General features: G+C 51.0%; 1 protein-coding gene and 4 non-coding genes across 5 annotated transcripts; all 5 read right to left on the bottom strand.

Annotated features, from left to right (window-relative positions):
• Nucleotides 1-35: 35 nt before the first annotated feature.
• On the bottom strand, nt 36-117 carry TRNAS-GCU (transfer RNA serine (anticodon GCU)). Its single transcript has one exon. It is a non-coding gene; the product is annotated as a tRNA-Ser (tRNA).
• Nucleotides 118-349: 232 nt separating this feature from the next.
• On the bottom strand, nt 350-431 carry TRNAS-GCU (transfer RNA serine (anticodon GCU)). The gene has a single exon. It is a non-coding gene; the product is annotated as a tRNA-Ser (tRNA).
• A 75-nt stretch (nt 432-506) lies between these two features.
• Nucleotides 507-588, bottom strand: TRNAS-GCU (transfer RNA serine (anticodon GCU)). The gene has a single exon. It is a non-coding gene; the product is annotated as a tRNA-Ser (tRNA).
• A 228-nt stretch (nt 589-816) lies between these two features.
• TRNAS-GCU (transfer RNA serine (anticodon GCU)) lies at nt 817-898 on the bottom strand. The gene has a single exon. It is a non-coding gene; the product is annotated as a tRNA-Ser (tRNA).
• Nucleotides 899-7,260: 6,362 nt separating this feature from the next.
• On the bottom strand, nt 7,261-8,529 carry LOC146208843 (uncharacterized). The gene has a single exon (XM_084587330.1). The coding sequence runs from the start codon at nt 8,527-8,529 to the stop codon at nt 7,261-7,263; it is 1,269 nt and encodes a 422-aa protein (XP_084443456.1).
• Between the last annotated feature and the right edge of the window lie 8,550 nt (nt 8,530-17,079).

Genomic DNA, 17,079 nt, shown 5'->3' with positions numbered 1-17,079 from the left:
CCACAAGGGCATTGAATAAAATAGAAAACTTCCTCCGACGAGGATGGGACTCGAACCCACGCGGGCAGAGCCCAATGGATTAGCAGTCCATCGCGTTAACCTCTCGGCCACCTCGTCCGGATGAGCAGTGCAGCAGCCGATGGCAGCCCCTACATTTCCACAAGGGCATTGAATAAAATGGAAAACTTCCTCTGACGAGGATGGAAAAAGAACCCACGCGGGCAGAGCACAATGGATTAGCAGTCCATCGCCTTAACCTCTCGGCCATCTAGTCCGGATGAGCAGTGCAGCAGCCGATGGCAGCCCCTACATTTCCACAAGGGCATTGAATAAAATGGAAAACTTCCTCTGACGAGGATGGGACTCGAACCCACGCGGGCAGAGCCCAATGGTTTAGCAGTCCATCGCCTCAACCTCTCGGCCACCTAGTCCGGATGAGCAGTGCAGCAGCCGATGGCAGCCCCTACATTTCCACAAGGGCATTGAATAAAATGGAAAACTTCCTCTGACGAGGATGGGAAAAGAACCCACGCGGGCAGAGCACAATGGATTAGCAGTCCATCGCCTTAACCTCTCGGCCACCTCGTCCGGATAAGCAGTGCAGCAGCCGATGGCAGCCCCTACATTTCCACAAGGGCATTGAATAAAATGGAAAACTTCCTCTGACGAGGATGGGAAAAGAACCCACGCGGGCAGAGCACAATGGATTAGCAGTCCATCGAACCTCTCGGCCACCTCGTCCGGATAAGCAGTGCAGCAGCCGGTGGCAGCCCCCAAATTTCCACAAGGGTATTGAATAAAATGGAAAACTTCCTGTGACGAGGATGGGAAAAGAACCCACGCGGGCAGAGCACAATGGATTAGCAGTCCATCGCCTTAACCTCTCGGCCACCTCGTCCGGATAAGCAGTGCAGCAGCCGATGGCAGCCCCTACATTTTCACAGGGGCATTGAAAAAAAATAGAAAACTTCCTCCGACGAGGATGGGATTCGGACATACGCTGGCAGAGCCCAATGGATTAGCCGTCCATCGCCTTAAAAAAAAGCCACCTCGTCCATATAAGCAGTGCAGCAGATGATGGCAGCCCCTTGATTTTCAGATATATCTGCCTGAGCTGTCGAGCAGTGCGGACGTGCGTCGCATGGGCTCCCGCCTCGAAGCCAAGTTTTGGCGGAACGCTTCGGTTCTTGGGCCTGCCACCTATTGGAACATCTCAGAGGGGCCGCCCGGCACCCGTGGATGCCAATTTTTGGCAAGTCGACGCCAAGCTTCCGTATTTTTCGGACGTTTTATCCAGACCAAGTGACGGAGTGAGCTAGGCCTAACGCGTATGCGCCTTGCTCGGCCCCGTGCCGACGGGCTCCGTGAGCAAGCCCGAGACTTTGCTAACCCTGAAGATGCATTACTCCGTCGAAGGGGAAGACATAACGCCAGCGGAGCTAGATAACGGAGAATGGGAGACCGTTCTCAGTCTTCAAGATAGCGCCAGACGCTTGAAACAAAGCGCTACAGCCACGTCGGTCGACGGAGCTAGGCTTAAGCCGGGTCAGGCCGAATGGAAGTCGAACTCCGACACTACAGCCAAAAAGAAGCGTGGACCATCCGCCACTAAAAAAAAAATTGGAGGCTTATCAAGGTCAAGCCCAGTGGATGCGAAGCATGTTAAGCAGCTGCCTCAGTGTGGATGGGGCTAAGTAACGGAGACGTGGTTTTAGGTTAATCGTCGTATAGGCATCTTGACCGCATACACTCCCGGCGCAAAGACGCTGGCGCGGTTGCGGGCACAGAGACTGACGCGACTGCGGGCCTTCATCCCTGGCGTGACGTCACATATCACGTGATGCAGCGATGGTGGCGCCACCGCCGGGCGTCGCGCGAAGGCCCGAAACCTACGTTATAATCTTCGCATCATACCGTCCCCGAGACTACCAATGGACGACTGCAAAATCGTGTGTCGACCGAGAAATTGGGACCTGAGCAGCGTCGCCCCACGTGCCCTCAATAGTTTCATATGGGAGGCAGCGAACGTGGCGCCATTGGAGGCACAAGTGTCGACACTACACGTGTAAACATCGTGAACAACACGTTCATCGTAAGCACACCGAACCGCCAAAGAGCATCAGCTTACGCCGGCATGAAAGTCCTCAAGCTTGAAGGGCACGGCAAGCAAGTGGCGTCGTACGTCGCGGCGCCGGACGACCGCAAACATCGTCTTGTGGTCCGGAAACAAGCGAACAAGCGCAAAACGACAACGCGGGGCGACGCCACGCGGAACATCAACCAAGGGACAGAAAGAGGTCCTCGAGCCGGACGAGACGCAACAGCAAGCCCCGAGACCAATCCAGCTCCTTCCCGTCGCTACCAAACAAGGAAGGGGGCAGGTGCAACAGAAAAGAAAGAAGCTCGAGCCGCAGAAGAAGCGGAGACAAGCCAGATAATAAGGTGAGCTGGCCGGATACGGCCTCCCATATTAACAATATTCAAGAGAAGGAGCTACGGAAAAAGATACAGGCACGCGATGATAAAATTGCCAAACTAGAAAATGAGATAGCGGAGCTCCGCCAATTAATTAAGAATACTAGGTACTAGAACACCCAATAACTAAGGAGACGCAAGCCCCGCCACCGGCGCCGTCGGTAGGGGTGGTAGCGATGGAAACAGGCTCTATAGAGCCCCGATCAAAAGGCCACCTCTCCTGAGCGGAGAGAAGAACAGTAAACGGGTAGCAGAAGCTTCAGAAACTGATATGCCGCAGCACACGAGAGCCCCGAACAAACTCAGGACCGATGTAAATGCACTCACAGAAAGGATGGACCCCGTGGAGGTTAAAGTAGACATCCTCTCGGCTAGGGTGGACACTGAATAATAGGGTGGACGCCTTAACCAACTAATTCAGGGTGTTCCAAAATCAGGCAACCATGTCGTTCCAACAAATGATGAAAATATTAAGCTCAATGGAGGCGCGCCTTCCTCCATTGCCTGGTCAGCAGCCAATGCACACAATTGCTACGCATCATGGCCCCCAGACAGCAAATTAAAGTGTGGCAGTGGAACTGTAGAGGCTTCCGCTGTAAGCGGGGGAACTTGCAGCTCCACATACAAAACCTAAAGCATCCACCAGACGTTATTGCTCTACAAGTAGCTAGTGGTGCCGTAAAACTTCCGGGCTACAAAGCGTTCCCACCACCGGGATACGACGCCGGTACCGTTACGGGTGCATTCACTGCAACGTTGGTGCAGCGTAATGTCACTGCAATACAGCATAATACTGACAGCTCCAAAGAAAACTACATCCTTCTCGAGATAGTGCCAAAAAGTTGAGATGACAAAAATCTCTTTATTCTAAATCTATACAGTCCGCCGAGAGATAGAGGAACGGATATTCCGGAGCTACTGGTCAGAAGCCTAAAGTTGGCAGCCAAAGCGCAGCTACTAGTTGTCGGAGACTTCAATGCCCCGCGTCCAGAATGGGAATACGTTAAAGCCAGCCAAAAAGGCAACATAGTATTGCAAGCGATACAGAACATGGGCCTTTCCGTGTTAAACAACCCACAGGAATGCACGAGGCTAAGCAATAGCATCAGCGTTGACACGTCACCGGACCTCACCCTTGCTAGGAATATAATGGGAGCCAAATGGCTAAACACAGGTCATACACTAGGTAGTGAACACTATATTTTAGCCACCACCTTCGAAACGGCTAAGCACAAAACAATAATTAGGAAGACACACATTACGGATTGGGATAAATTCAGGGACCTATGAGAGCAAACAGCCGAAACAGAAATCACGAATCTCGATGATTGGATCGAGTCACTTAAAAATGATATTAAGCAAACCACATCGGAGGTGTCGATAGAACAGGAGGGCCTAATCTCTGACTCGCGGCTACTCCATATGTGGGAAGCTCACCTCAGCCTGCAAAAAGAGACTGAGGAAGCGCAAACACCTAAGGCCTCTAAGGAAACGTATAGCGAAACTAGAGAGAGAGAGAGAGAGCAGAACTTATTATTTATTCCAGCGGATGAAGCGAAACTAGAAAGACAGATAGAAGCCTACACACTGCAGCTTCAAGAAAAGCAGTGGGGTCAGATATGCGAACGCATGAATGGACAACTAGGATGTAAAAAAAACGTGGCAGATGCTCAGACATCTACTAGATCCGACACAGACAAAATCGACACAGAAAAATCAGCTCGCTAAACTTATCCATAAATACGAGGGCACCACGGAAGAGTTCTTGCTAGAACTACAGGATCGATATCTCAGCAAGGCCTCTTGGATTCAACTGCCAGACCACCGAAGACTCCAAATCCGGAGCTAAATTCAGAAATAACGGAGACAGAGGTTCTCTTCGCCATTGGAACCGCTCCGCACCACGTCCGCGGCAGGCCCGAACGGGATCCCAGACAAAGCATTAAGGAATTTAGACGTAAAATCAGTAGAGGCAATCACGGGGCTCATGAATAAGTACTGGAACGAAGGTGAAATCCCTTAAGCCTGGAGGCATGTAATTATTACTTTTATTCCCAAACCAGGCAAGAAACTAGATATAGCCAATTTGCGCTCAATCGCGCTCACTTTCTGCGTAGGCAAGCTCATGGAGCATGTGATCCTAAACAGACTGCAGGAGTACGCAGAGGACAAAGAGATCTTGTCGACAACTATGCTAGGCGTCGGAGCTAATTTATTTACGCAGGATATCAGGCTTCAGCTCAAAGCAGAAGTCATAGACACTGGGAGATATGCACGGGCACCAAAGCAGTGCTAGGGCTAGACCTCACCAAGGCCTTCGATAACGTGGCACTCGAAGCCATTCTCGAGAACTTCTCGGACATTAACCCGGGAGAAAAAAACCTTCCGATACATTCGCTCATTTCTCAGCCATAGGTCCGCAGCAATTAAAATAGGCGAAATAGAGTCATTGCCTTTTCGGCTAGGGGGTAGAGGGACACCGCAAGGATCAGTACTGTCCGCGTTTCTCTTCAATCTCTCTCTCATAAAGCTTCCACCCAGACTGGAAGCCATTCCTGGGTTGAGACATACATTCTGGGCAGGTGACATCACACTCTGGACCACCAACGGGAATGACGGTCAGGTAGAGGAAACGTTACAACGCGCGGTAGACACTATCGCAGAGCTCGCAGGTCATTCAGGCCTATCATGCTCACACCCAAAATCAGAGCTTCTGGTCATCAGACAAAAAACCCAGGAGTCCCGGTTCCAGCAGCCAAGCGCCCCCAACCCCGCTTAACGTGTGCGGGGGGGGGGGGGGGGGGACTTCCAATCAAGGAGGTGCAGTCAATAAGGATCTTGGGGCTGTATCTACAAGCTAACAGGAAAAACAAAGAAATCCTGCAAAAGCTGAAAAGTTCAGTTAATATGTCAATTAGGCTAATCAGAAGAAATGCCAACCGTAGTAGAGGAGTCAAAGAAAAAGACCTCTGTAAGATAGTGCAGGCATTTGTCCTGAGCAGGATGTTGTATGCCCTGCCATACCTAAAACTAGATGCTGTGGAGAAAGGCAAAGCCGATACAATAATTAGGCAAGAATACAAAGCAGCCCTGGGGCTGCCGAACTACACATCGACAGAAAGACTCATGGGACTGGGAATACATAATACACTAGAGGAGCTCGAGGAGGCTCACCTCACAATGCAAAAAGAACGGCTTAAGCGCACTAAGGCAGGTAGAGCCATACTAGAGCGCCTAGGTATATAGGCGGGGAACTTCCACCCGAGGACACGAAAACACAGATACCCAAACTCCTTCGCAAGCGACTGACGATCAAACCACTACCAAAGAATATGCACCATTCTTACCACGAAGAAAGGAGGAAAGCTAGGGCAATAGCTCTACACGAAAAATACGCAACGAGCGAAGGAGCTGTCTATGGAGGCGATGGAGGCGAAACGAAGAGGCGTCCGTGTGCTGTGCGATGTCAGCGCACGTTAAAGATCCCCAGGTGGTCGAAATTACTCCGTAGCCCTCCACTACGGCTCCTCTTTCTCTATTTCCACTTTCACTCCCATCTTCCTCCCTTCCCTTACGGCGCGGTTGCGGTGTCCACAGAAAACAAGTGAGACAGTTACCGTGCCTTTCCTTTCCTATAAGTATAAATAAATCAGTCGGGCTGGTTGGTTCATGTTGAATGGAAGGAAGGAACAGCTCAAACGGACGGGACGTGTAGGAAGGCAGCTCATGTGTCTGTCTCGCCTTCCTACACGTCCCGTCCGTTTGAGCTGTTCCTTCTTTCCATTCTCTTCTGTCTGCGCGAGGCAGCGGAGGTGGCTCAGCTACAGAGCCAGTAGCAGGCCCGTGCATTTTCTTTTCCTTCTTCCTACAACCACAACAACAACAACAACAGCATGGCGTACCGTTCAAACACACTGGCCGGAGATGCATGATACTGCGCCTTTCCTTTCCTGTAAGCCAATTATAATTATAATGCCAACAAGAGGCTAAAGACGGGAGGCAAATTATAGGATAGAAAGTATAGGCTTTCGTTATTCTCCTCTTAAGAGACATCTAAGAGGCCCTCTAATTTGATTATAATTATAATTATAATTATAATAATTATTATTAACAGGGCTTTTTCTCGCACAACTATGTTGTAGCCGTGCTTAAAAACTCACCATTATTATACGAAATTAAGTGTACTTCCTCCGAGATGTTTTTCTCAAGTTGTGTCCTTTCGACAGCATCGGCAACGAGCTGTATACACTTCGCGTTGATATGTATCGCTGAATAACGTTTGCTGGTTATAACAAAGCCTTGTCGCTCCTCACAATGATGTGCCAGGGCCCGTATTCAGAGTCTACAGCGTTTTCGTATGTGTCGCTTTCACGCTTATCTGACTATTGGAAACGGCGAAACGGGAAATGGTGGCAAACTAACTGACGTCCGGTTTCGGCGTTTTCATTATTCAGATGACTCGAAGTCAAGGCGAAAACGACGTCAACTCGGAATACAGACCCAGGACCCTTATAATACAAGGCTTGCGCGATTTTAAAGAGCAAGCGCTTGACGCAGTTTTTTTTTTTATGCTTGAATCATCTGAAGCATGTTAGGAAGGCAGCCACTACTCTCTTCAAATGAAACAAATGCTCCGAAACTGAATACGAACGACGAAAGCACCACAGTTTGGTGGTAATTAGCCACTTGGTTATGCGCGTCGCTGGCTAAATCGAATTTCGAGTCACAGGAGTGCTGATGGACAAAAAAAAAATGGTTTATTTTTCCTTTTTTTTAAAGAGGACCTCACTCGTTCACGCGTTGGAGAACCTCCTCCAGGTCGTCATGAAGATCCAAAGCTTCCTTCCATTTCTTCCAGTCGGGTTCAGTAGCCAGTGCCACAGTGCGGTTAGCCTGCACCAACAGCGCATCGCACGAGACACCAAAAGGCAAGTCACAAAAAACCACGACGCTCCAGCGATACTGCCGTAGCGTCGGTATGTCTGCCATCGTAGCCACTAAGACATAAGCTGTCTCCAGATCAAGGTCATGGAGCCCGTCGATGACCAGCACAGAACCTTTGCTCAAAAGCCATCCCTTCATATCACGCTGGAAGGACACCGTGCTCGTCAGGGCTAACGTTTTTCCTTGGACGAGATCTAGAAGTGCATTGCCCTTCAACCTAGTCAGCAGAGCCTGGCTCTGATGCAAGAAATGCTGCAAATCGGCTCTTGGCTTTGCGGCGTGCATCTTCTCAGCTTGACGACGAGCTGCAACGACACCCCGCTCCCGTAGAGTTGTCCCTACCTCCTGTACCTCTGGTTCGTCAGATGAAGCCACGATATCGCCTACTTGGGCAGACCAGTCCGTCTGAAGAAAGCTCACTTCAATGGCAGCACCTTTGGCATACGGCCTCACAGGTGTCCCTAAGCAGCAGGTGAGCTTCAAGGGCGTTCTGAGGCGCTTCAGGTCGTTTTCGAGGCCGTCCAGGCTAGAAATCTGCAGTTCGTCAGCTGTCGCCAGCAGTCGCGTTATCGGGCACAATTTCTGCCCGAAAACCCCCTGTAAGCAGGCGACGATCTTGCGATAGGCGTGACCGGGGTCCAAGTAGTGCTCGAAGTCACGGAGAATGTAAACATCGGCGTCACCTATTCTGACAACTCCGTTCGTGAGAAGCGCCAACAGTACGTCAGGCTCCACGAGGCACACACCTTGGAAGGAGTCTCGAGGCCAAGACGACACAGAAGGTACAACGCGGACTTCGTGTGGAAGCAATATCGTCAGATAACTGAAATATTCTTTGTCTTCGACGATACGCTGACCGACAATAATGGTCAGTGCTGGTCTCACGAAATAAATAACATTCAAACATAGCTGCCGCCTCAGCTCCGGAGTTCCAAGGGCCACAACACAGTCCTTTTCAATCACTCGTATTGCCAGCTCGGCTTCACGAGGGCTGGGCTCGAAGCGGTCGTCTTCGACTAGCGTGGGCAGTTCTTGTGCCGGCTTTAGAGATTCGAGACGCTGTGAGAACACATTGCATACGGCCGCCCGGGGGTCGCCCATCTCCGCCATGCTTACAGAGCGCTTTTCTATTGTGTCAGGACTCACGAAAGCAAGACGTGGCGCCTTCGTTCCTCGAAGAGCGGTCGGTGGAAAATTTTGGTCACTGCGCTGAGCACGTGCAGAGTCGGAACAGAACGTGGCATGCTGCCGCGCTGTTCACGCGTTGAAGAAAGACGATGAGTAAAGCTATTCAAGCGTGGAAGAGAATGAAAAATTTGGGCACTTAAGGCTTCCTGTTAAGAGCACTCGCGATAGCATCCTTAATATCGAATTTTCACTCCTCGAATTTTTTGCATTTAGATACTGGCATTAAACGCCTTTAGCTTTTTTAATTGAAAAAAAAAGAAATAGTCCCTATCTCCCTTCCCACTTTCACTCCCACCTTCCTCCCTTCCCTTACGGCGCGGTTCAGGTGTCCACAGAGCAAGTGTGACAGATACTGCGCCTTTGCCTTCCTATGAACCAATTATTATTATTATTATTATTATTATTATTATTATTATTATTATTATTATTATTATTATTATTATTATTATTATTATTATTATTAGTTGGCTTTGCTTTCGGGGAAATTGCTTTCGGAAGGTGCACTGTCGGCCTCGATCGCTTCTTGGTTGGACACCTATACTTCTTATGAACGGCATACAATTGGAGGTATGTACCGGCTTTGCCAAACGTGTACAGCTCAGGGGGTCTGCTTCTGAGCCACTTCATGCAGCTTGTAATGCATTCCAGTATTGTGAATCTCTTTTTGGTAAGCTTTTTTACGCCAGGTTTCGAGCCTTCAGCGTAGCGTGGTCCGGTAGTTACGCTTTACACCACGTGACTACTGACGTCATACCAGCGCGAGAGCTGGGCTACCAAGTCGGCTCTTCAGCGTAACGTGGCTCGTAGCCACGCGGGGCGTTTCACGCTTCTCCGAATAGGTGCGCTGTGGTCTAACACGTGGTGTGACGTCATAAGCGAGGCGAAGAGAGGAAACTAACGAGTAAACTTGGAAGCAAAATTGATAGGTTGGAAAAGCAGATGAAGGAAATGAGTGTAAGGTTAAACGCTCTAGGAGACATTAAGGGTTCAATGGACCAGATTCGAGCAGCATTAAGCGGCCTCACCGAGAGGATGGCGAAAATGGACCGCGTAGTTTTTCACAATGATGGACAGGAATCATAAGAAAGAGAACGCCACCATTTAGCAATGGAATTGCCGTGGTTACCGACGGAAGCGAGCGCTATTACAGCAGCACTTGGAACATGTAGAGGACAAACTAATTGCTATAGCGTTGCAGGAAACCGGAGGAAATCGGGTCAAACTGGCCGGATACCAAAGCTTCTGTAGCGATAGGGGTGAAAAATGCAGAGTGGCCACGCTGGCCAAAAGGAATATAGCAACACTAGAGCACGATGTGAGCACGGTAGACATAGAATTGCGGTTATTATAGAAATGATCACGAGACGCAAGAGAACAAAAAGAAATTTCTCCTTAATATCTACAGCAACCCGAGGCAGAGGAAAATGAAATTCGGAACAATAGTTAGAAAAGCCATCAAACTGACCGGGCCAAGCCCGTTGGTGATCGTGGGGGACTTTAATGCGGCACACGAGGAATGGGGGTACGCAAGGCAAGGGGAGGAGGAAAAGCAGAGCTAAGCACCTCGCTAACAAATTGGACAAACTCCCACCGGGATCGGTCGCCTACACCGATGCAGCGATCGGGAAAGAAGGTGACGTAACCTCAGTCGCCCTATTAGACACCGGGATCGCCATAGGAATCGAAAGAAATCGAGATCTACCGCCGGTAGAGGCGGAGGAGATTGCAGTAGCCATTGCCATTGCACGACAAGGCGTGAAACACGTCATCAGCGATAGCAAAGCGGCGGTTAGGAATTTTAGCAAGGGTAGAGTCAGCAATCGTGCTGCAAAAATTCTGAACGAGTCGTCTCTCGCCGAAAGCGTGACCATAATCTGGACCCCAGCACACGCCGGTCTCGCCGGCAACGAGGCTGCCCACATGCTCGCCCGCTCCTCGCTACCTCGGGGTGCTGCGGACGCCTCCACAACATCTAAAAGCAAAGAATGTATTGGTACGTTTAGGGATGTAACCGACAACCTGAAGAAAGACCGGAGGATATAACCGCTACCGGATAGATCCCTGAGTAAAAAAGAATCATACGACTGGAGAAGACTCCAAGCTCGAAATTTCTTTTCGCCCCTGTGGAGGAGCTGGACGGGTGCCAGAGGGCGGAAGAGGGAAGGTGCAGAAACCGAAATTTGTAAATTTTGCGGCCACGTGGCAACATTAGATCACATATGGAGATGCGTTCGTGCCCCAGGGCGCAACGCGATTAAAACAAGCAATGAATGGGAGACCACGCTAAGAAGCTCCGACGAAAAAACTCAGCGATTCGCCGTCCGCCTGGCGGCCGAGGCTGAAGACCTCTTCTCCTAGACGGGGCCGGGTGTCCTCTGGCCGCGGTGCAACAGACTGCCTCCCTGAACGCCTGCGTGCGGACCAGGAGGTGGCTGCCGCGCCATATTCGGCGGAAATAAATGTTCTTTCTCCTCCTCCTTAGACATAGGAGACTGGGCAAAACAGCTGAGGGAAGATGCCAGGGACGCGGAAGCGGTAGCCGAAGGGGAAGATGCACCAGAGATAATGGACAGCAAACTAATGAGCATGTGGAAGGAGAATGAAAGGCTCGAGAAGAGACTGAAATCTCAAAAATGGAACAGAAACTTAAGGCGTTCGTTAGCCAGACACATGAGAGAAATGGAAACGTATGCGATCAAACTGAAAGAGCAAAATTGGTACGGCAGGTGCGACGAGATGGAAAGGAGCATGAGTCTAGCAAAGACATGGAATATACTGAGGCATCTCCTCGACCCGAGCAAATCCAAACAGGTAGCGAGCATCAGCCAGGTGAAAGCGAGACACGCATTTCAGGGGACGGACAAACAGCTGATGGACAAGCTCAAGGACATTTACATAGAGAACGCGACGACAATGCGACAGGCAGAATATGGAGGAGCGGGAAATGAAGAGCTGGACGCGGACATTACGATAGCGGAAATCAGAGCAGCTATTGCTGGGCAAAGAACTTGCTCGGCCCCTGGCCCGGATAAAATATCCAATGTCATATGCTCAGGAACCTAGTCGACGACTCGATAGAGGCGATTGCACGATGCATGAACAAAGTATACGGAAGGAAGGTAAATTGCCGGAGGAATGGAAACAGGCAGAGGTGGTTCTCATCCCCAAGCCAGGGAAGGAACCAAAATTGGAAAACCTGAGACCGATCTCGCTGACGTCGTGCGTGGGGAAAGTCATGGAGCACGTGCAGACGAGGTTAACGAGATACATGGAAGATCGAAACATGTGGCCGCACGAGATGGTGGGATTTAGACCTAAGCTCAGCACGCAGGATGTAATGCATGCTCAGACAAAAACATGACATTATAGACAAGAAAGGATTAGATGCCAAGGTGATCCTAGGTCTTAACCTCCCGAAGGCCTTCGACAACGTCCGACACGAGGCGGTGCTCAGAGGTCTGGAGGAAGTAAACGTGGGCAAGAGAACATACGAGTATATCAAGGACTTCCTCCGAGATAGGAAGGCGGTGATCAAATTCCAGGACGCAGAGCACCCAGCATAAGGCTGGGCAGCAAAGGTACCCCGCAAGGAGCCATCTGTCCTCTTTCCTATTTAACATAGCGATGAGAGGTCTCTCGGCAATGCTAAACAAGATCCCTGATATAAAATTCAGCATGTACGCCGACGATATAAACATTTGGATGAATAGCGGAAGCGACGCGGAAATTGAGTGGAGTTTGCAAAGGGCAGCAGACGTAGTGGTGAAATATGCGGCCGAAAGAGGCCTGGCGTGTTCACCGCAAAAGTCAGAGCTTTTTGTATATAATAGCGACAGCAGGAACAAGAGAGAAGTAGAAATTAAAGTGGTGGTGGAAGGCCTGGAAGTGCCCAGGGTCGAGGAAATGAGGATCCTAGACATGTTTATCAACAAGAAGGGCACCAACACCATAAACAAATTAGCCACATATGCAGACCAAGTAGTAGGCATATTTATGAGGGTAGCAGTAAAGGGGACAGGACTAAAAGAAAGGAATCTCCTGAAAATGTCGCAGGCGTACGTAATAAGTCGGATCTGCTACGCGACGCCGTACCTAAACATGAACAAGACAGAAACAGAGAAGATAGACAGAATATTGAGGAAATTCGTCAAGCGAGCTTTGGGACTCCCGATACCCACGTCGACGGAGCGGCTTGAGGAAATGGGAGTTCACAACAGATGGGTTGAGCTGGCTGAGGGGGTGAGAATATCCCAATTGTAACGGCTTGGCCAGTCTGAAACGGGCACGACAATACTCGAATAGGTAGGAATCCGGCCAGAAAGTAGCACGCACAAGATGGTAAACATCCCGCCAGGAATCAGAGCCAAGATACGCGTCCCACCTATGCCGCGAAACATGCACCCCGAGTCCAACAAAGAAAGGCGAGAGCATGGGGCTAAGGCCTGCGAGAGAAAGATGAGGAAGCGATGGCAGACCAGGCGGCTTATGTAGACGCGGCGTGCGGACAGCATGGGGCGGCTGTATCCGCGGTTGTCGACGGGGCAGGAGCATTAATGGTAGCGGCTTCGAGCCGCACGAGAGATGCCAGTGAGGAACTTTGGGAAAGGAAGAATCTCGGAAGAGGCCAAACGCGTCCTCGATGCGAGGCCGATAGAACGTAATATAGAAATAATATGGATTCCAGCGCACGAGTCTATTGCAGGAAATGAGGCTGCACACGAGCACACCTTCTGAAGCTCGAATGAAACAGTTTGTCCGCATGCAAGGACTTCGCCTCAACGACCACATGTACCCCCTGAAAGCTTATGCGCGGCCCCCGACAACGCTGTAAGAGGCATTATTTACAAAGCCGTCTACAATCAGACGCAAGATGAAATCTTCCAAGACCTTGTGGCCCTTAATCAGAGCAAGTACTTCACCATCGCCGACGCCCGGCAGCTCGGCAGGACGAAGTCAATTTTAGTCACGTTCATCGACACCGCGGAGGTACCGCGTCAACTGAACTTCTACGGCACTATTTATTCTTGCTACCCATTCAAGGCAAAAGTTGAAGCTTGCTTCAACTGTCGGAAGCCTGGACAACGTGCCGACGTCTGTCCCAAGGAGAAGACTGACCTGTGTTCCCGCTGCGGCGTTGCCCATCCACCCAAGCAAACGCCGGACTGCACGCCCAGGTGCATCTTATGCGGTGAAGCCCACTTCACGGGGACCAAACGCTGCAAAGTGCGCTTCGAACGCTCAGGAAACTCCTCCAAAAAATCCACACCGCCGATAACGCTTTCGGACGCTCGACCTCCTGAGACAACTCTCAAGTCATCTAGACCATCAAGAAGCCGGTTTCGATCGTCTTCGAAGTCGCGCAGCCGCTCGAAGACGGGATTCCGCCATGGCCACAGCAGAAGCCGCTCGAGGTCCTTCCCGCCACTCCCGGGCCAAACAGTCCAGGAATCCACGAAACAGGTAAGCTGGAGGCCGCAGTCTTCCCCGCTCGAGCGAGAGAACGCGGAACTTAAAGCTCAGTTAAAAACACAGTCTGAAGAAATTGCCGAGCTTAAACGGCAGCTGCAACTCCTTTTAAGGCGAGAGCAGTCCCCTGCAGTATTGCAAACCCAAGCACCTCCCACCATTTCCAAAACTCCTTCAAACTCTCCCCCTCCGCGTCCTCTTCGCGCGCTACGTCGCCTGCTCGTGGCGTTCCCGCAAAACGCAAGATAGCCACTGGGGTAGTTCCTTCCGAACCATCAGTGCCAGACCAGACTGCCCTCCTTATGACGGCAATGCAGTCCCTGGAACGCTCGGTACAATCTTTCCGCGCCGAAACCCAGAACTGGATGACGAACGCCGCAAAACGACTAGAGGCTATTGAGAAGCGTCAAAGTGCTCAAGAGGCCTCGTTTTCTCAAATCCAAACCCAAGTTTGTGAGCTTCTCCCCAGAGGTTGCACTGTACTACCCATCCCTTTAGCTATTACTGATAGCACCCAACATGGCGGCACACCCCAACAGAATTAGCGTGTGGCAGTGGAACTGCAGAGGTTTCCGCACAAAGCGGAATAATCTGCAACTTCACTTATCTACCCTATCCCCTAGCGAGATACCGGCAGTGATAGCGCTGCAGGAGACGCTTGTTTCGGTTAAGCTCCGCGACCTACTTACGAGCCCTCCACCCAGCCTCAATCCAGGGTAGCGTCGTTGGTGCACCGCAACTTTACCGCGGTCGAACACCCTCTTGAGGTGGATGACGTGGATGGTCTCTTGCTGGAACTCCTACCCCGCACACGAAAAGCACACACCCTTTTTGTTCTCAACCTCTATAGCCCTCCCAAGAGCCCTCCTGCCCCCCTCATTGGCGCAATCAAGAAAGCCCTCACAGTTAGCGCGGGAGGTTCCCTACTAGTGGTTGGCGACTTCAATGCTAGCCATACCAGCGGGGGTTACCGAAAGAATTGCCGTAAGGGTACGGCAATTTTGTCCTTCGTTCAGGACGAAGGGCTTTCTATTCTCAACGACACCTCCTATCCCACCCGAATCAGATCTAGCGTTCAGCACGACACAAGCCCAGACTTCACTCTCTCAAAAGGCGTTCGAGAAAGCCCCTGGACTAATACCACTCACTCATTAGGCAGTGATCACTACATTTTATGCACTGAGCTCTCCATCTCTTCCCTCACCCCACCCAAACGCAATCGGGCCTGCGTGGTCGATTGGGATCGATTTCGCCGCATCCGGCAAAACGCCCCGGACACCATTGTGGACTTGGAGGCCTGGGTGGCTTCTCTCACACAGGATGTGGAGTCGGCGACATCCACTATCCCGGAACCAGAGGACACTTCGGCTGCGGATAGTCGCCTTCTCCACATGTGGGAGGCACACGCCAGCCTTCAGAGACGCTGGCTGTCCCAAAAGCATAATCGCACCCTCAAACGGCGAATTTCCCGCCTTGTGAAAGAAATTGAAGCTTATACAAGGGACCTCGCTCGCCAGCAGTGGGGGCAGGTCTGTGACCGCATGAGCGGTAATCTAGGCCTTAAAGACACCTGGTCGCTTTTACGCTATCTCCTTGATCCTGGGCACACCAAGGCCACGCAGCGTAAGAATATTACCCGCATTATTCATCAGCTTCCCCTAAACGATGACGCCCTCCTTCAGACCTTAAAAGATCAATACATCACTACAACCCCCTCTACCCCCCTCCCTTCCTACACCGGTTCTCCCAACCCTACCCTTGATGAGGAAATCTCTTCAGCTGAAGTCAGGGCGGCGATGCACCGCCTCAGGACGACATCAGCTCCGGGGACGGACCGAGTCATAAATAAGATGCTTCGTAACTTGGATGACCCGTCTGTCGATGCGGTCACGGACCTCTTCAACCAATGCTGGCGCACGGGAACCCTTCCGGCCCAGTGGACACACGCCCGTATCATATTTATCCCTAAACCCGGCAAACCACTCGACATCAAGAATCTCCGACCCATATCTCTAACTTCCTGTCTTGGCAAACTCTTTGAACATGTTGTGCTGGCACGCCTGCAGAACCACATAGATGACCACAACCTCTTCCCTGACACAATGGTCGGCTTCCGGCCACATCTCTCCACGCAGGATGTTATGCTGCAACTGTCAGAAGATGTCCTTCACCCCCGCCACGCAAAGCGCACCCGAGCAATTCTCGCCCTAGATCTCACAAAGGCCTTTGATAATGTCCGTCACGCAGCCATTTTAGATGCTCTCTCATCGCTTCAAGTCGGCTCGCGTGTCCACCAGTACACATCCGCCTTTCTTAGTCATCGCACAGCAGAAATCACCATCGGCTCGCTCTCATCTGCATCTTTCAAACTCGGTAGTATTGGCACCCCACAGGGTTCTGTCCTCTCTCCACTGCTTTTTAATATTACCCTTATCCCCATGGCACACGCCCTCAACCAAATCCCTGCCCTGTCCCACTCCTTATACGCCGATGATATTACACTGTGGACCACCACAGGTAGCATTGGCGCCATGGAAGATACATTACAGGCCGGAGCAGACATTGTAGTATCTTTTGCCGCAAATGTCGGCTTGGCTTGTTCCCCTACCAAATCGGAGCTTCTCATACTCCGACCTCCTAGGTGTCGTACAGACAAAGGACCTCCTCCCCCCCATCTTCTTGACAATTGACAACACCCGGATACCAGAAGTGGACAACATCAGGATTCTTGGTATTCTGATACAAAACAATGGCAAGAATACCGCAACCATCACTAAGCTGACGGTGATGGTTCATCAAACAATCCGCCTCATTCGCCGCATAGCCAATCGCCATCGCGGCATGCGCGAGCGTGACCTCAGACGCCTGGTACAGGCATTTGTCCTGAGCCGTGTTGTGTACTCGCTCCCCTACCTTTTCCTCACGCGGGTGGAGGAAGACAAGGTTAACGCCCTTATCCGACAGGCGTACAAGGCCGCCCTCAACTTACCCCGCTACACTTCCAAT

Source organism: Amblyomma maculatum, chromosome 1 (assembly GCF_055883805.1).
Source record: "Amblyomma maculatum isolate TAMU_Amacu chromosome 1, ASM5588380v1, whole genome shotgun sequence".
NCBI lineage: Eukaryota > Metazoa > Arthropoda > Arachnida > Ixodida > Ixodidae > Amblyomma > Amblyomma maculatum.
Note: the sequence above shows the minus strand (reverse complement) of the source record. Positions and strands in the feature narration are given on the sequence as shown.